Raw genomic sequence first — 20346 nt, forward strand, 5'->3', positions numbered from 1 at the left:
GAAGATAACGTCCCTACTGCCTTCTCTCCTTCAAACCTTCCAGACATAAATATTTTAATACATTCGCCAGTGTATTTCTGATAGCATTGAAGTGTGTGCACAACCGGTCCCTTATTTATAAAGCCCACGTCTGCTGAATGACCTGTAATGCTATACCAGCTCCTGGACTCTCCCGAACAGTCGACCTGGGAGGATTTTACTTCCACTACTTACAAAGAGAAAGATGGAGACAAGGGAGAAGATCGACTAAAGCGAAATCTTTTCATCCATCTTGTCGGTGATCTTTGGGGACTGTGTGCTGCTATTTACATTGAACAGGAGGGAGGAGACGGAGGATGGAGAGCAACGCTGGAGGTGGGAGGCGGAGCTATCCCAGCACTTAAAACCCCTCGCTAAAAGGGAAGCACGTTCGTTTGTGCTAGAGGCACTCTTCTGGAACCACGAGGGATAGTGCGGTCTGTGCCCTGAGGATTGACGGAGATCCGAAGAAGGAAAACAAGGACAAGAAAACAAGCGAGACAGAAGAGGACCTCTGGAGAAAGCGGAAGGCAGGAGACGGGAGGGGGAAGGAACCCACGCCAGGTGGAAACAGGACCCGGAGCAAACCGGTCGGGTCCACTGAAAGAGAAGAAAGTAGCGGAGGATCGCCTTTTTTCCTTTCAGTTAATGAAAACGACTTTTATCCTCATAAAAGGCTAAGGGGAGGTAAAGACAATCTCTGTTTTCTTAGGGGTATAGCTGAGGGAAATCCAGACTACCTCTTTGAAGGTCTGAAATAAGCCACTGCCTGGTACACAGTGCAAAACGGTCCTGCTTTCTGAAGGCTACATCCCTTTCAGGAGAATTCCAGCCAGAGTAGCTGGTGCAGTTCTATTTTTACATTTAAATGTCTGTGTCTCCCCCCTCCCCCGCCCCCATTTTAACAACACTTTCCTTGTTTGTAAGCACGAGTGACAAGAAAGTGTCAAGACGGAATAGGTATATTTGGATCGTTCGCTTTTATCTGCCTGGGTCTTTTATTTTTTTTAAAGAGGGTAGGAGTGGTCCTTATCACGGAAAAGGACGTTTCCAATTGAAAGGCTCTCTCTCTAAATATATTTACACCCATATGCATTTAGAAAGAGAGATCCCTTTCGGAGGTTGAAATCCTGTTGAGAAACATGGAAAAAGGAACCAGGCACCGGAACAACACTGAAAAGAACCACCCAGGTGGGAGCGAGTCGCAGGAGGCTGATTCTGGAGGGGGCGGAGTGGCCCTGAAGAAAGAGATTGGATTGGTCAGTGGTTGTGCTATCATCGTAGGTGAGTCCAATTCCTTTTCCCACCGACCATTCCTCCCTGTCTGGTGGTCCTTTTGTAGAACCTTAATCCCTCAGTCCCCCAGCCCCGCAAAGCACTGTTTCTGTGTCCTGCTCCCTTAGAAAAGGGTTGTCTTTGACCTGTGCTTTCGCCTGCACAAACGGATTAAGTTTGAGACGTATAGGAAGAGTTGTATATCATACATCTCTTCCCCCAAACCAGTCAGTTCTGTCCAGTGTTTGGGGAATGGAGCACTTAAGGGACACACTCCTGGCTGATGGTCAGTGTTGCCTGCAAGCTTGTTGAAAATATAGGTCTCTGGACTCTACACTGGAAGGTTGATTCCAGTGATTTAAGGTAGGACTGGGGAACCTAGATTTTTAACAGGCTTTTCTGCAGCCATCTCCTTAACAGGCTGTGGATTGGCTTTTGAGACATATTTAGGAGCTATTTGGTTTTACTTTATATGAGACTCTGGGTCTAGGGGGTGTGTAATAAAAATAGCCACAACAGCAGTATAAGGATGCCTTGCCTTTCTCTAGCTTTCCCATCTTATCCAGCACTTTCTCTTGTGAAGTAGATGTGACAGGGCTGTTATTCCCATTTCATGGTGAGGAAATAAATTATGGAAGAAAAGAAGTGACAGATTGTACCTTTCTGTAATTGTGTAGGTGGCAGCTTCTCTCATTGCTTAGTGGAGTTGTGTAATATCCATGTCTCTTACCTCATGGAAGACCCTATGAGGTTCTGAAGGGAAACGGGAGTAATTAGAATGGGGAGTCCGGCTGAAGGCTTTGAAACTGGGGAGCATCAGTGTCCCCGAGAGAGCCAGTGCAGGCCACTCCAACCCTGTAACTGCACTCTACCAGGCAGGGGTCCTAAATATGGCCCTGTCTCTAGACAACACAGTCCTCTTTCCAGACAGCCACTGTAGATGGATGTGCAATGCTTCATTACTGCCTTTACTCCAGAAGGTGAGAGTTTCTTCTGCTGTCTTTGGGAGAGGGCCTTACCTTTTCCCCAGAGAAAGGGGTACCGGACAGTTAGGCCAGATCGGTTTCTGTGCAGACTTCCTATTGAAGGCTTGTAGAAATGGCAACCCACTCCCAGTGTTAATGCCTGGAGAATCCCAGGGATGGGGGAGCCTGGTGGGCTGCCGTCTGTGGGGGTCGCACAGAGTCGGACACAACTGAAGTGACTTAGCAGCAGCAGTGTCCTGATGCCCACAGACCAGTTTCTCTGGATAACCCCATGGTCCTCATGGTAGCACAGAAGCATTTTGGCAACTAAGCAATGCTGACATTGGAGAACACCCTTGAAATCAAATAATATCAGTACAGTATTCAGATAATCCTCTTCACCTCTGCACCCAGGCTTCAGTGTTATCTCCACTCAGCTTTCAAAGTGGAATGCTGCTGTATCTAATTGACTCTGGTAGGTTTCCAGGCATCTACAGTTACAAGTAAGGTAATGTTATTTTAAAATATTATAGTCAGGATTTTAATCTCTCATTACCTTTTCTCTATCTCACCTTTATTGCAACTGCTCTAAAAAATGAGATCAGCAAAGTACTCAATATGTACAGCACATGCCAATTTAAGGTCTATAAATAGCCCAGAGCTATTACCTCTTTCACAGTTTGACTGAGAGGATTAAGTATTTTCCTTCCTTTGGGAAGATTCTGATTCATACACAGATGTTTACACCGACACACACTCGAGCACAATCAGACCTCCTTCCTGCCTTCAAAACCAACCTCCTTCAAAGGTTGAGGATATTTTCCTATATAATGAGCTTTTTTTTGTTTCTTTCTTTAGCATTTTTCTAAGACTGTGAAGAAATGGGAGTGTCCAGGTGTAAGAGCTATGGCTTTTAGTTGGGTAAATGCTACTAATGATTTGTCCACAACCTCATGGATAGCACTTCAGTGTAAGAGTAGTCCCAGTGCTCCTATTGGTATTGTAGCAAGAAGAGTAATAACTCTGGTATTCTATGGTGAAAAGAGGCCCCAAATATGTGATTTCAGAGAAATCAGGATATTATTCCAAAGTGCAAGAATCCTTGTAGAGTTAATAGTCATGATTGTATCTCCAATTAAGCTGAGACACACATTTCCCCTTTAGGGTGTTGTGGGGGCAAAATCCTTTCCACTTCCCCTGCTGTGTGGCTGTTGATTTACAAATGTGCTGAGTAGCTGCCCTGTCCTCTAGAGGGGTTTCCGAGTAGATGACAGTGATTCAGGTTTTTTCAAGACCAAATGCAAAAATAGAAACGGCATTCTGCACATGAAATTCAGTGATCTAGTGTTCAGTATCAACACTGTGGAAGAAAGAATTCGAAGGTACAGAGAGAAAGGAAATTTCCTAAGTGAGTTAGATCACGAGGTATGGAAAAATAGCAACTGCCCCAAATTGATCTCATATCTAGTTAACTTAGGGATAAGTTAAACTATGTTTCATAAAAGGTTGTAAAAGTTTCATTCACCATCAGCATCGATGATTTAAAATAGGAATATCATAAGGACTTCCCTGGTGGTCCAGCGGTTAAGAATCCGGCTGCCAATGTGGGGGTTACGGGTTCGATCCCTGGTCTGAGAAGATTCCATATACCTCAGGGCAGCTAAGCCCGTGAGCCACAACTACTGAAGCCTGAGCACTGCAACAAGAGAGACCACAGGAATGAGAAGCCCGCGCATCACGTGGAAGAGTGGCTTCCACTCACCACAGCTAGAGCATGCCCATTCATAGCAACAAAGACCCAGTCCAGCCATAAAGAAATAAATAACACTTTTAAAATAGGAATAACAAGATGGTCGGTGTTACAGAAATATAAAATGAACCAATAGAAGATGCTTGCTCTAGAATCATTTATAATCTGATCGGAGAGATAAGTTTTATATGCATTAGACAAAGAACGTTGGAAATTTATGATACAGTTGAGTTACTTAAGGAGGAAAAAGTTAGGTGAATGGTGAGAAGCACAAAGAAAGAGAAGTTCTTGCTGAGAACTAGATTAAGAAGCCTCTTGAAGGACATGGAGAAAGATGGAATAGAGAAGATAATTCTGGGAGATTTGGTAGGTAGAAGGACAACAACTAAACTGTTATTTCCTTGAGCAAAAAAATGTGTCGTATATATCTCTGAATCTTTAGTGCTTAGCAGAGTCCCTGACTTGAAATAGTTACTCAAATGATTGTTGAATTTAATTGACCGTTTGACAAAAATGTGAAGACAATAGGAATAAAGTGTTTTTTTGAATGGCTGTTGGGAACCTAACTTGAAAATCTTTTAAGCTAGGAATAGTTTCATCAACTTGGAAATGAGGTTGTCCAGTTTTAATTTTTAAACTTCACCTTTGCCCTAATTTAACCAGGCTATTGCTCGCCACATATTTGGCCAAAGAAACCTGTTGGTAATAGGTGAACTTAGATTTCTCCTTGAATGTGGACCCCCCCTCAAAATCTAAAGAAAGTATGAAGGAGCCACAAAATTCATTAATTAATGCTATCAAAGCTACTGTTATTATTAAAAATTTATTATATGCCAGACACTTGTCCAATTGTCAAACATATATTCTTTTTTTTTTTTTTTGAGTATGTATTTATCTGGATGCACCAGGTCTTAGTTGCAGCATGTGGAATCTGGTTCCCTGGACAGGAATTGAACCTGCACCCCTGCATTGGGAGCATGAAGTTTTAGCCACTGGACCACCAGGGAAGTCCCACATTGTCTTATTTATCCTTCACAATAATCCCATATGGTAGGCACTTCTTAGCCCTTCCTCCACATAAGGAAATAGAGGCTCAGAGAGACAAGAAACTTGGTGAGGGTCACACAGCTGAAAAGTATTAAAGATTCAGACCTACAGCTTGTCTAAATCCTAAATCAAACTCACAAGCATTATTCTCTACTCTCAATTGTCATGTCCTAAAAGAGGTGTTTGCCTTCAGATCCTGTGCAGAGGTCCTTATTTGTTTTTATAGACGAAGCACTCAGTGTTGTGTTCCCTGCAAGGAAGTGTCCCAATGTAAACAAGATCTGAGCAATCAGTTGAGAGTAGAAGAAGTACCAGTACAGCTGCAGGAAGACTTGGTGGGGGGGTTGGAGCCTGAGGTGTGCTGGCTCCATTACTGCAGGATGTGGTCAGCACAGACCGCGCTTCCATCGACTCTCCCACAAGCTCACTCTTCCTCTCTGGACCGGCATTCTCTACTGGAAAAACCAGAGCTTTACATAAACTCTTTATATATATTCCCTTATTTAATCCTGACCACAATTCTGTGGAAATAGATATTATAACTCTGTTTTAAACATGGGGAAATGGAGTCACAGATCCTGGAGGACTGACTGCCGAGATCTTCTGACTCCAGAGTCAAAGCTCAGCCATTCCCTGTTTCCAGTCGGTAACCAAGGGAGGAGGGAGGAAGGTTGGTGTGTCTTGTGTGGTGGGGGAGTGGGCCATGCAGGACCATAGTCCTGACACTGCAGTTGGGAAAGGACATGGGTATCTGATACTGGAAAAGTTGGGGGAAAGCTTTTTTTAAAGGCTGTTTATCAACAAAGAAGCATACTATAGGTATAACCATGCTGAAATGGCACTGGGCTGATTTGGAAATATTTCAGGTCCAAAAGATTTTCAGACCCATGTATTTTTACACCATTTTAGAAGATGTTACGTTTTAGTCTCTGATTTAATGTATTAGCTTTCTAATCCCCTAGATGTCTATTGGATATTAACCAGAGGGCTGGAGTGTGAAAATTCTTCTCAAATTTGTACTTCAGGTTTTTTTTTTCAACATGAGAGGGATTAGGATTTGGTTCATTCAGGAGGAAAACATGTTTGAAACTCTCATTGTTCTCAAAGAAAACTTTGAGACAGAAGCCAAGTAGGATACTTTTCAAAACAAACACATCTTGGTAAACAGAGAGAGGTTATACTTAGTGGTGTAATAATAATAAGTAGCTACCATTTACTGAGCACGACCACATACCAGATCAGTGCTTTATGAATATTCTCATCTAAGTCCATGAAATAAGTACTGTTAAGGAAAGGGTATAATTGAATGAATGAATAACTGGCAGTGGCAGAGCCGGGATTCTCACTCAAGTCATTGAACTCTGAAGCCGCTGGGCTTAATCAAAATGTCCCACAGGGTGGCTGGAACCAGGGATCCTGTTGCTTCCTACCTCCAGGAACCAGAGAGCTCAAGGAATAATCTAGTTGAGGCAGGGCTGCTGGCAGGGCTACAATATGCTCTCTCAAAGAGCAGAGTTATGCAGAATAAATGACTAGCAGGAGACACTTAGGGTACGGGAAAGAAAATAGAAACCCAGCAGGTAAAAAAGATGTCCAAAGAAACAGAATCAAACAACCCATTCTATTTAGAAAAGCAACAACAACAAAAACACCCTGTACCCAGATCAGATGACCTTCTCAGAGAGGCCAGCACCACATATACACACCACTTTTTCTGAATTAAATTGGCTTATTGAAGTGGCATGGCGGTATGGGCATCCTGGGTGAGACTTTCAAGTTGCCCAGATACCAGGGTTTTCTGCTCTCCTCTGCTGGTTAATCCAGCAGCAAAGCTGCCTACCGAGAAGGCCTTAGGAATGTCTGTTGTTGCTCTTGTTGTTTGTTATTTTTTCTTTGTTTATTTGTTTATTTTTGGCTGCACTAGGTCTTCATTGCTGCCTGCTGACTTTCTCCAGTTGCAGTGAGTGAGAGCTTCCCATTGCAGTGGTTTCTCTTGTTGCAGAACATGGGCTCTAGAACATGAGGGTTTCAGTAGCTGTGGTGTATGCACTTAGTTGCATGTGGAATCTTCCCAGGCCAGGGATTGAACCTGTGTCTCCTGCTTTAGCAGGCGGATTCTTAAACGCTGGGCCACCAGGGAAGTCCTTGTTTGGTTATTATTGTTTGGAGATGCTGCTGCTGCTAAGTCGCTTCAGTCGTGTCCGACTCTGTGCGACCCCATAGACAACAGCCCACCAGGCTCCCCTGTCCCTGGGAGGTATCACCCCTCCAGGTGAGAGGGTATCAAAAAAACAGGAATGAGCAAATAACCCCAAGAATATATCCTGAACTATCCAAAACAACCAAAAGGAGTTCATCCCTTCTAATTTTTAACTCCCAGCTGAGAGAGTGCAGAGCAAGAAAGACCATGCCTTGTTCCCCTCCCAGAACATGTCTGCAAAGGAGGCCCCCTGGGCTCTTCTCCCTGGAAATCTGTAAATGACAAAGTGCAGGCTGCTCCCTGGCACAGGTGTGGAGGCTCCTGGTCACAGGATTCTGATCATCCTATATTTGAACATTTAACAAATACTCATTCAGCATTATATGCTAGGCTTTGTGCTAAGCACTGGTGAATTTTATTTCTAAGAAGCCAAATTGTGCCTCAAGTCTATTTTAAGTTGTTATATTTATAGAATGAATGAAGTCTGAGCTGAAAAACTTAATCAGTCACATCTCATCCCTCATCCATTGTCACGGTCTCAACTCTTCACATTGGTTTCCTCCCTGCGGTTATATCTTCAGCATTACCAGTGACGTCACTCCTGGGGAGAGGGTTTCATAATGCGCCTTGAGATGTTCTGGGCAACCTCACACTGAGCAGCATATTGTGAAGGCCGATTACCCAGGGGGTGCTGCAGAATTGTTAGTGTACTTTTCTCACTATGTATAGACTTTCAAGGTGCCTGTACGTCTGTGAGATTCATAAATGCTTTAGCAGCCTCTTTAGAGTACAATTCTGCATAGCGTGTTTAATCAGCAGCTGATAACAGGCAGGTCAGGTTGTCTAGGGATAAGGAGACATTTGCAAGTGGGTCCTGATGCTGGGAGTAGAAAGCATATGATGAATTTTCCCATGATTTGTATCATGTTGTGGACAGGGAGGAACCATTGTTGATATCAGAAAAGGAAGGGCTTTGGAGATAGTCTTGGGTTTGTAAACTGCTTTCCTATTTACAAGCTTTGTAACCTGGAACAAGTTCATTGGCAATAAAATAGAAATTTCTTGTGAAATATTAAACTGGCCGGTATCCAGCAGTTTATATCCAATAAATATTAGTTTCTTTCTCTCCTAAGCTCATCCTCTACCACCCCCACTTCCTTTATCCCCCCACCCCCACCCCCACACTCATTCATTTTGGTTCAAAAACAGATTAGATTGATCGGGTGATGGGAAGAACTGGCCAATTCAGCCCAAGTCTGACCTGTTTATCAAGTAGACAGTGTTTTTCCTTTTCTCTGTTGACTCGAGTCTGCTTACTCATCAGCTTCTTGTGCTTCCCTCTTCTAGGAAGCTTTTACTGAGCAGCCCCACAAGTGATGTTGTCCATCCCTAATATCTTGTCATGTATTGCGATTGCTTTCATGCAACTTCTCTCCCTGGTGGTGTCAGTTCTGAGTCCACATGCATCATGTCATCACTTCTCCCCACAATTTGCTGACGACAGGCACTGAGTCTTTCTCATTTTCATATCCTCATGTATTCAGCCTGGCCTGGGTAAGTGCATAGAAAGTATTTTTTGAATAATAGCAGCCAGTCTAAGCCAAACCGTCCATTAGAGATCTGTCTCCCAACAATGTGAATCTGCTTTCTCTTAGCCGCCTGTGGGATCTTAGCTCTCCAGCTAGGGATTGAACTTGTGCCCTCTGCAGTGGAAACACAGAGTCTTAACCACTGGACCACCCTGAATATGCTTAACAAACTGAACTTACTGAACTGTACACTTAAAAATGGTTAAGGTGGTAAATTTAGTGTTGCATTTGAAAAAGAAGCCTTAGCTTAAAAATGAGTTATTCCCATAAACAATAAATTTTTACATTTAGCAAAAAACAAGCAAAACACAAAACATGCTAAATCTCCTCTAAGTTCAAACTTGAAAAAGACTTTAGAAATTAACATTGAGGCTTACCTCGGCCTCAGCACTATTACATTTTGGGCTAGATATTTTGTTGTTTTGGGGGGCTGTCCCATGCAGTATCACTGGCCTCTATCCACTAGATTCCAGTAGCACCCCCTCACCAGCTGTGACAACCAACAATGTCTCCAGACACTGTCAGTTGTCCCTTGAAGGTGGGGAGATGGTGCAAAATTGTCCCTGGATGAGAACCACTGAGGTAGACAAAGCCTCTCACTGTTGGTGCCTGGTTTCCCAATCAGACAGGGAGACGCTGGACACCTGCTGTGAATCCTTAATGGGCACTTTTGAGGGTTCAGCAGACTTAGCCCCTCAGGCCAGGATGCCTGTCTTTCAGTGACTGGTGGGTGGTGGTTGGCTCCATCTATTATATTAAAAATCCATGTGTGAACTAGTGCTTCCCAATTACGTTTTAGAGCAAGAATGTACAGAGTGGGTGCTCAATAAATACTTTTTGAGATGCAATTACCTGTTGGCCGCCCACCTGAAGCATCTAAAAATTATACCTAGACAAGTAAACAGATACTCAGAGAATGTTCTTCATGGGCCTGGCCCTGCAGTGCTATTTCAGAGCTAAACTTCCAAGACGAGACCATTATTGGTGTCTTCTAGAGACTGTCTCTACCCCTACTATTGCAAATCCTAGCAACTCCTTATATTTGTGATCATTAAGCAGATTATAAAGTGCTTCCACACATGTATGTTTACCTTTGATCCCCACCACAACCTTGTGAGGTAGGCAAGGCAGAAGCAAGTATTCAGCAGGTGTAGGGATGCTAAGAAAAATTCAGGCCACTCAGCTTGTGAGTGGCAAAGCAAGGACTCAGTGGCTCCTTTGACTCTTAAGTCTAGCACCCATTTCATTCTTCAGCAAGGAATCTAAACCAGCAGAGTCCTTAAAGCTCCTTCCACATCTCTGTTCCACAAGAGACGGCAACCCCACAGGGCGTGTTTTGGAGCCCTGACCTGCCATCACCCTGAGGTGGCTATTTGTATAGTCCTGATGGAAAGTGGAGACAGGACGAGAGGCATGGTGAGCTTTCAGGCTTGCTGTGAGGATCAAAGCCTGGCCTCAATGTGCCGACCCCACTTCCATGCTGTTCTCGCAGTGCTGAAAATCCTAAGACCCTTCCAACCATTTTGTGTGAGAAGTACAAAGAAGGTTCACCCTGGCTTTATCTGGACATCATGGAAATGGACAGAACCTCCAAGGTCCAGGAGAAGCCCTGGCTAGATTCCAAGACCAGCATGAGTCAGTAGGGAAGGCCAAAGCCTTTCAGATCTGAGGATCTGTTGAGCAGTAGAAATCTGTAATTCCATGCCCTAGGACATTCTGTAATGGCTGCAGCATTCTAGCGTGGACAGGCCTGGAAGTGAGTAAGGCCTTAATAGGAATCACATGGGTATTGGCCCACAGGTGGAAGTCAGCAATTGTTCATGGCCAATGTGGATTTTCTCAATTCCAGCAGTTTTTCTAGTGATGACTTGCCCACTGATACAACTTGGCCCCTTCTTAATGGAGTGGTTCACTTGGCTTTTCTTTGACAGAATAAGCCAAGCTGGACTTCATTGTCCAGGCATCCTAGGGCCCATTTTTTACTAGAGAAGATCTATGTGATAAGATGGTTATTTCCCTAATTCGGGTCGATGAAAGAGAGGATTGAAAACCCAACCAACCTCCAGTACCTTGGCTCTACCAGACGGTTGGGCATCTTATTCTCGAGTGGTTTTGTAGATGATGAGTCTAAGAGTAAAACAATGGAGAAAAAAAATTCCTGCTGTAATCAACTTTCTTCCAACTTCTCATCAAGAAATGTTCATAGTCAAAGGCAGAAAAGCCCTTCCCCAGTTCTCCTTTTTCAAAGCCATTCCAGAAAAGCCTCTCTTGGACAGTGTAAAAGCCCTGCTCTTGGACAGTGTAAAAGTTAAGGTATGTGTTGTGTAATTTCTCGAGGAGAGGCAGCTCAGAGTAGGAGGAACCTCTGGGCCAGGAGTCCAAGAACATGGCCTCTCATCCAGGCCTTGCTACCTAATGCAGTATGTGACTTTGATCACGGCTCTTCGCCTCTCTGAGCCTCAGTCTTCACAAAGGTAAATAGGGATGAGAGTGCCTGACCTGTGCACCCAAGAAAGTAGTTGTGAGAATCAAGTAAGGTAATGGGCATGAATCTTTTGTAACTCATCGCTGAAGGTGGTATTGCAATAGGAGGAAAGAATCAGATCTGTGTTCCAGCTCTTTAACAAACAACTTCTGTGAACCTTTCTCATTGTCTGTAGGGTGGAGCATGTAAAACTAACAATTTTCAGGGAAAACCTTGAGGCTATGACGGTGACTGCTAATTTACCCTGTGATTTAGGCAAATAACCACCTCTCTGCATCTCAGGTTCTTCATCTGTAAAATGGGGAAAATAATACCTCCTTCATTTTCTCCATTTGGAAAAATGAGAGTAATGGTTGCCCTAGTTTCTTTCCCTATAAAGTAGAGATGGTAATACTAGCCAGTCTACTCTCAGCAGTGGAATAAGTGGGTTGCTTTACTTATTTGCCTACAATACACACTTGACATATTTCACAGGTTTTTGAGGTTCCAGATAAACAGGTGTATTAAACTGCTCCGTGGAGGTAAGTTGTAGATTGACATCAAACATTATTTATTCGATAAATACTTATAGAGTGTTTATTAATACTTTGTGACATTTCACAGGTAAACAACACAGTTTCTGCTCTCGTGGAGCTTACAGTCTATTGAGGGAGATATATACTAATCAAATAATTACACTAAGATTGTATATAAAAGGCATGGCTTTTAAGTAAATGTAGTGTCGGTATTCTTTCGGCTCCAGTACATAGCTGTGCTCTAAGTGACATTCCTCTTCCTGTAGTCGTTCCAGAGGCTGCTAAGGAAGAGGAGACATCTGATTCTGATTTTCTAGGTAGTGGCTTCCTAGAATCAGAGCGAGACGTTCCTGTCCTTCCCATCCCCCAGTTCTCAGTTTTGGTTAACATAATTCAATTTTTTTTCCCCACTTATTATTTATTTTTAAAAATTTTACTTTTCACTGTGCTGGGTCTTCGTTGCTGCATGGGCTCTTCTCTAGTGAGGCATGGGCTCTAGGGCACGTGGGCTTCAATAGTTTCAGCATGTGGACTCAGTAGTTGTGGCTCCTGGGCTCTGGAGCACAGGCTTGATAATTGTGGTGCACGGGCTTAGAGGCATGTGGGATCTTCCTGGATCAGAGATCGAACCCGTGTCTCCTTCATTGGCAAGTGTATTCTTTTACCACTGGGCCACTAGGGAAGCCCCCCAAATTTTTTGGCCATACTGTGAGACATTTGGCATTTTAGTTCCCCAACCAGGGATCACGGAGAAGGCACTGGCGGCCCACTCCAGTACTCTTGCCTGGGAAATCTGATGGACGGAGGAGCCTGGTAGGCTGCAGTCCATGGGGTCTCGAAGAGTCAGATACGACTGAACGGCTTCACTTTCACTATTCACTTTCACGCACTGGAGAAGGAAATGGCAACCTACTCCGGTATTCTTGCCTGGAGAATCCCAGGGACGGGAGCCTGGTGGGCTGCTGTCTATGGGGTCGCACAGAGTCGGACACAACTGACGCGACTTAGCAGCAGCAACCAGGGATCAAACCCATACCCCCTGCTGTGGAAGCATGGAGTCTTAACCACTGGACAGCCAAGAAAGTCTTTATTTTTTTTTTCTCCCACTTTTATCTTTGTCATTTTAATTTGGTCAAAATCAAGATGGTTGACGGGGAGAACTCTTGTCCCAGTGCCAAGCCTCACCATCTGCTATACAGCTCCATGGAAGGACACATTATCCAAGAATCAGTGGAGACAGGAAGTGGTCAGACACCCAGAAAGGGCTGTTGGTCTTGGCCCGCCCACCCTCCACCTGGGATGACAGGATGGGGCACGTGCTCTGGAAATGTCAGAGCAAAACAGGAGAACCAAATGTTCACTCATCTCCACCGGGGTGTTTTCTAACACCCCTGAAGTAGAACTTGAACATTCTTCATTACTGAGAAAATGAGATCTTTTCAGTAACATCCACAGCCTTTTCCTGGTGCTGAGAAATTCCTGACTATCGCCCCACGACCCCTTTCGGCATCTTAAAAACCAGAGTCAAACCCTGTTTTTGTCCCATACTGATTACTTTTTCAAGTCTTTGAGCTAGTTTTATAACCTTCTATTGCTCTCTTCTTGGCTGGCTTTAAAACGCCCTACAGATGACTGTTCTGATAAATTCCTGCCAGGCAAGGAGTTTAGTGTTACTTTTAGCACTATCAGCAACCCCATCTCACGTTCACTGTGGCAGGTGAAGGGTCGTTTGACGATGACTGTCCTAGGATGCTACCAGGAGGCCCTTTAGTCTCTGCTGACCCAGCATTCATGCACAGCACACATGGGAGATGAGTTGAGAAGGGGGTTGAGAGGTAGCTTCTCATTCCAAGCCTCGAACTTAAAAAAAAAAAATACCAAAAAAGGAAAAGCCTTTAAGAACTGGGGGCACCCAGGATTTCATTTTTCTGTATCTCTTTGCCTGATGTTTAGATCACAAATTTAAACATGAGGGATTGTTTCTTCTTTTAGCTTCACTTCTCTGTGTAGCCCTGTTCTGTTGGAATGGCTTAACACTAGGAGAAAAAAGGCCTGTTTGAGTCATAAATGTGCCATCTTTGCGTTTCAATCTAGCTGTGTCCCTAGGCTCTCCAGTTTGGTATTTCAGTCTCCCTGCTTGTAGCTGCTCCTAGGCTCCTCCTGGCCCCTCCCCTGTCTCGTTACTCATCTCAAGGAGCAGTTCTTTAGTCTGAAAAGGGGCAGCATATTCTACATCCCAAAAGAATGAAATATTACTGCTTTCAGGATGAGAATATTCTCTTCCCCTTTGACTAAAATAACCTGGATGCACAGTCTGGAATTAAAAATTGAATTTTGGTTTAGAAGTGAAAGTTTTCAGGACTGGATTGAGGCTGAGCTGTGATTGAGATCTAAAAGTCAGTTTTTTTTAATTTGAGCATAAAATCCCATAGTCTGCATCTCGATCTGTCCAGAACTGGTTCCAGACCACTAAAGAGAGATGGTAGGAATTCAGAACAGTCAAATCCAACTGGCCTCCAGTACTCCAGCTCTGCATTTTGACTTGAATCCATTTAGTGTCTGCTTCTTCCCTCAGGCTGTCATTGGTACAGTGGGGTGGGGCATGAAGAGGAAGAGGGAGCTTTCAAAGCACCTGACCCTTGTACCCTGACCCCTGGAATCGTAAGATATGGACAATGGAGAGCTTGGGAAGAAACGTCCCAGGAGCTGCCCCCACACTCCTGTTCCTCCCTTGTGCACACACACATCCCAGCAGCCAACATTCAGTCCCTGGGGCCAGCCTCACCTGTCGCAAGCGGACTAACCCCTTATACACAGAACCGATGTGGATTAGTGGAAAGAACCCTTGGATTAAGCATCAGGAGACTGACTTCTAGATCCAATTTTACCCATCAGTAGCTGTGGAATTTGGAGAAAGCCACTTAACCCCTCTGTGTCTTAGTCTCTTGGTTTGTGAAATAGGAACACCTGCCCTTTCTCCTCCTGAATTCTGTGAAGTTGTTGTGAGAGGCACATGAAACAGTGGAGGGGAATGACCTTTGGAAGAATATAGAGCTTTGCACATATTGCATCCCGACAAACAACTCCTAAACTACAAGAGCTGTTTTTTTTTAGGGTTATTTCATGCTCCTCACCAAGGGTGGGGCTATTGTGTCTGGGGTAGAGGCCAGCCTCCAGGAGTGCTGTCCATACTTGTGGGTCTTGGAAACCCCCAGACACGGGGTATGACCACAGTCTGTCCAAAGGTATTACCCTTCAGCTCATTTTTAAAGCTTTCTAACTGCCCATTTTACAGCTTTTCCTTTTCCAGCCAGCCTTAAGTAAGGCATTTGTCACCAGTCTGGTTAGACTACATTTGGCCCAGTCGGAGCGCCCTGGAAGTTAAATTTGCACTACCATTTACTACTGTGTCGACTTAGGCAATTCACTTTCCTCTGTAAAATGAGAGAAATGATGTCTGACTCCATCGGCTTGTCCTGATGCTTACGTGACGCATATAAAATACCCGACCAGTTCCTGACCTCCATGTCCATTGTCTGCTGGTCTTTCCCCTGCTAAGGAGAATTATTGCTAGATATACCTGCCCGGAGGGGATCTGTGCATCCCAAAGGCATTTTGCCTAAGATCAAAGGTGAGACCGCCTCCACCGTGCCGGGGTCTGCCAACTGTACTGACTCCCTCGTCTCCCCACTACTCTTGATGCCTTTCACAGGGAACATCATCGGCTCTGGAATCTTCGTCTCGCCCAAAGGTGTGCTAGAGAATGCCGGCTCTGTGGGCCTGGCTCTCATCATCTGGATCGTGACAGGCCTTATCACAGTTGTGGGAGCCCTGTGCTATGCTGAGCTCGGGGTCACCATCCCCAAATCTGGAGGTGACTACTCCTATGTCAAGGACATCTTTGGAGGCCTGGCCGGGTAAGAGAATAGTGGGGGGACTAAGTGGTCTGGGAAGCCAAGGCCAGGGCTGTCCAGTGTGCTGAGGAGGGTGCGAGCTTGGGGTTCCTCCACGTCATGGTTGCCAGTTCAGCCTGTGTCCCCTTGATCCCCCTCAGAGTGGCAGAGGAACCGGGCTGTAGTTTTAACCTCTGTTTAGGGTTTTTGTTTGTTCTGTTTTACTGCACCTTGTGGCTTGTGGGATCTCAGTTCCCAGACCAGGGATCGAACCTGGGCCCTTGGCAGTGAAAGTGTGGAGTCCTAACCACTGAACCACCAGGGAATTCCCTTAATCTCTGTTGACCTTAGAGAGCAAGATTGTATGAGTGAGAACAAGTAGAACTGAATGACAACTGTGATTAGAGATGCCCAGGGAAAGCACATCACAAAAACAAAGCCCTTTTATCCTGAAAAATAAGTAGGTGGTGTCCCTGATTTTCTCAGCCCCCACAGCCCAGATACTGAAGAGCTCAATTCTAACCAAGGAGCCCAAGGGTATGGAGGACACTTCTTCAAACTCCACTCAGTGCACCCACTTAATACTCATTCAACTGGCCACACCCTTAGCACACCCCGACTGTGAAGATTCTGGGGTTGCAGATTTTCTTTTCCACCAGTGGCTTCTGGGGGCCAGAGTGGTAGAGAAGAGATGATGAAACGATGAAAGGAGCAGGAGGAGAGAAGGAACACTAAGACGCTGGTTGGAACTAGTTAAACCAATTTACTGTCAGTACAGAGAGCTGGGTGTCTCGTTCAGACAGGGGCTGGGCTCCTCAGCATCCCAGAAAACAACAAGGAAAAGCATCCCTTTAGCCCACCTGCCTCTCTTAACACTGCTCGATGACTTGCCCAGACTTCCCCTGATGGCTTCTGAATCCCTGCCATGCCTGGCGGTGGGGCCGGGGGTCTTAATTCCTATCTTGGCTCAAGTTCCATCTGGTTCCCCCGCAGGTTCCTGAGGCTGTGGATCGCGGTGCTGGTAATCTACCCCACCAACCAGGCTGTCATCGCCCTCACCTTTTCCAACTACGTGCTGCAGCCGCTCTTCCCCACCTGCTTCCCCCCAGAGTCTGGCCTTCGCCTCCTCGCTGCCCTCTGCTTATGTAAGTACCATCTGGGCCTCGCTGAGGACAGTGTCTTCCTCATGATCTGGTTCTCCATTCTCTCCCTCTTTCTTTCCTCTCCTTTTAGTTATTTTTTTCCTCTTCTCCTTTTATTTATATATTTCTTTATTTTCCTCTGCTCCTTTTGTTTTTATGCCTTGTTACTTTTCAATTTCCAATATGCCTGCTGTGGACAAATGGATTCCACATATAATTGTGTTATGCTAAGTTGCTTCAGTCGTGTCTGACTTTTTACTAGTCCCACCAGGCTCCTCTGTCCATGGCATTTCTCAGGCAAGAATACTGGAGTGAGTGGCCATGCCCTCCTCCAGGGGATCTTCCCAACCCAGGGGTCAAACCCGTGTTTCTTATGTCTCCTGCATTGGCAGGCGGGTTCTTTACCACTGGCACCACCTGGGAAGCCCTCCATATATGATTATTTGTTTTTTTAAAAAGAAGAAAATTAGCTGTTCAGAAGAACTATACTTTTCACTGGCAGGGTTTACTTATATATGAAGCACTTTCATATGTGTTATCTGATCCAAGCCTCACAACAAATCCATAAGGTAAGCTGGGCTAGTGTTACATTTTCCTTGAGCAGAAAAGGAAGTGGAGCCAGGCAAGTGAATTAGCCAAGATTGTTCCTTCTCTTTCCAGCACACGCACCATGCTGGAGGCTCACTGCCGCTCTTGGGAAGACTTTTCTGGCCTCTCCACCTCTGCCTCCACCTGCCAGCTCACATCTTAAACCTCTCTGTGAGGAGAGTGTACAGGTGTGAGTTGGGAGAAAACAAATGCCACATCCATGCTCTCCACCTGTCATGAATTTTCTAACTAGGTAGAAAAGTCATAGGCAGATTCCATGATTGGAATTCAATTGCAGCAAAAAATCTGAGAAGGGGAAAAGGTCGCTATGAGCTGCAGTAGGTTAGAGAGGCTTTTTTTTTCTGGTTGTGCTACGCAGTATGCAGAACTTTCCCAACCAGGGATTGAACCCATGACCCCTCCATTGGAAGTGCAGAGTCTTAACCACTGGACCACCAGGGAAGCTTCTTAGAGAGGTTTTATAGAGAAGCTTGGCAATCTGTATTTCCAGAAGTCTCAACACTTAATCTCTGATCATCAGGGATCTCAATGGATTGGGATATGTTATATCTTTTAACCAAAAATACCTAATTTCTAAAGTAAATATTTGGACTATTTCAGAGGTTCCTCTTCCAGAGTCCGCTTTGTCCCTGCCTTCCCATACCTTCCAACACACATCACTCAGCTCAGGGCATTGACCATCCTGGTCATACTCTTTCCCAGGTCTTGACACTTCCTTCTGTCCTGCTGGTGGGAAGGGGAAGGAGGGGTCACTCACCCACCCTGGGGCTGGGGTGGGACCTGAGTGGTGATCTTCTTGGCAGGTGTGCCCACTTTGGCAGTGGTGTTCAGCCCTGGAATAGACTCCACATCTAGGCGAGTGTTATTGTGAGGTCAGCGTACTTGTTTGGAGCATATTCATTGTGCTCGTTAATTTGGAGGCAGAGGAATGTGGGATCCAAAACCATGCTGCCTGAGCCTGCATCTCCACACCACTTTCTAACTGCAGCCAGCGCTTGACCAGGTCACCAGCTGCCTCCTGTGAGATGGGGGTGCAAGCACACATGTGCTGTAGGTTGCTGTGACAAGGACTGCCTGAGACAAGAGTGTTCGTACCACAGTGTGGGGCAACTCGTGGTCCTATTTAGTCACTGAGGGTAGTCACAAGCATAGTCATTTGGTCCTTGCTTGCTGGCTGGATCTGGAACTGCGGGAGGTAAGAGGAGGGGGAAGAGGGTGTGGGAATGTGGGAACAGTGGCTGTTTCTGCCATCAGACAGGTTAGTGGGGGTGGGAAGGGGGACCACAGAGTGCTGGCCACTGCTGTATCAGCGTCTGTACACACAGACATGGCTTCCTTTTTTCTGCTGATACTGCTTAAGTGTCTCAGACTAAAGGCCACCCTTACCCTTCATCTAGAAGTCAAGAACCCTGAGACTGTTCAGCCTGTTCCCTTGGAGAGAAAGAGCAGAGTTCCTCAGGCAGCCAGACCCCACTGCTTTCTTTGCATTCCCCAAACTCACTAAGGCTAGGTGGGTGACTCCTTGCACAAAGACACACTAGAGTTTTGGAAAAGATCGGGTGAGAAATGATGGAAGGAATGACCAGAGCTGGAAAGGTGGAAAGAATTTGCTGTAACTGGCTTGCCTGCTCAGAGCCTGGAGGGAGTGATGGGGGGAGGAGAGGGAGAGAGAAGAAACTGCAGATTTGGCTCAAGCTTATGCAACTGCAACTGCCACTTTGAGTTACTCTATTATTTAGGTCAAAGCTGATTATTCACTGCTAAGTCAGCAGAATATCCCTAGCCACCAGGCAGTAAAAAAAGAAAATCTTGTATATTTTAATTAAATGAAAAGCCTTTCTCCCTTCTCCAGAGCAAGCATATCAGTGGGAGGAGGGAGTTAGGAGAATGGGAGGGATTAAAACTTGGTTTTGGTACCTTCCTTTTGTGATTTCCTTGGTTATTTTTCTCTCTTGCCTTCCTTCCTTCCCTCTTTTCTTCATTTCTTATTTTATAAGTAAATGACCATATTCTCAAAGTAAAAGACTCAGTATATAAAGAGAGTTGACCAGGAAAGACTCCTCTTGTCATTACCCCTCTCCTCTGCCCAAAAGCCCTGGTAACAGTGGACAGGTATCCTTATAATTCTAAGTAAAATGCATCTCTCAACGCTCACATGTGAGTGTACAGACATACATTTTGACAGGTTACTTCTGCAGCTTGTGTTTTTCTTTGTTTAGCCACATTCGGTGGCTACTACCTGAGTCCCTAGTTATAAACAAAGTGGTCCCAGTGACACAGAAGGAATGTGTTCTAAGGTACCTCATTTGTACATCCTCCTCCCTAACTGTGGTTTTTCCTTCAGGATTTGTTTGTCCCCTCTCTCTTGGGGACTGGGCCACCTTTTACTCAGGCAGCTCCAGATCTCCTTCCTCTCTTTTGGGGCTGGGGTTACATGCCGCGTCTGAATTGGAATCTTTTCTTCTCATTCAAGTCCCCCTCTTCCTGAATGCCTTGTACAAAAGAAACTCCTTCTCCTTTTTCCCCCTGAGGAGAAAAGTGTAACTTGCATGCATTTCACAAGCAAAAGAAACAAAAAAACTTCTTATCTTGTTTTCTGTCTGTCTGTTGTGATTCCTGAGAAGCTAGTTTTCCAGAGCTTCAGATTTCTCATCCTTCTTTCTTGAGTGATTTGAAAGGTTAAGGGCTTTTCACTGTTGGTATTACTTTTAACCCTCAGTTGCTTTGCGATTCCTCTTCAGAAAGTTTCCAGATGCTTTGATAGATACTTGCGTGTGTTGTTTTGAAAATCTCTTGCAAATTATTCCCTTGACATGAGAAGATTCAGCGGTCCTTCCTAACTTCTAAATCCCTTTTTC

The 20346-nt window shown here is 45.0% G+C and overlaps 1 protein-coding gene across 2 annotated transcripts in view; it reads left to right on the plus strand.

Moving 5' to 3' along the window:
* The first annotated feature begins 407 nt into the window (after positions 1-407).
* The window catches only part of SLC7A8 (solute carrier family 7 member 8), a 53088-nt gene continuing 33149 nt past the window's right edge, over positions 408-20346 (plus strand). Inside the window, exons 1-4 of one of the 2 annotated variants that reach the window (XM_005211356.5) lie at positions 408-705; positions 1119-1302; positions 15557-15761; positions 16731-16882. In XM_005211356.5, coding sequence (XP_005211413.1) covers positions 1161-1302; positions 15557-15761; positions 16731-16882 — 499 coding nt within the window. In that variant the 5' untranslated portion in view covers positions 408-705; positions 1119-1160. Of the gene's footprint in view, positions 706-1118; positions 1303-15556; positions 15762-16730; positions 16883-20346 lie in introns of those variants that run through there. The other variant, NM_001192889.3, reaches the window with a different exon arrangement.

This window comes from Bos taurus, chromosome 10 (assembly GCF_002263795.3).
Source record: "Bos taurus isolate L1 Dominette 01449 registration number 42190680 breed Hereford chromosome 10, ARS-UCD2.0, whole genome shotgun sequence".
NCBI classification, from domain to species: domain Eukaryota; kingdom Metazoa; phylum Chordata; class Mammalia; order Artiodactyla; family Bovidae; genus Bos; species Bos taurus.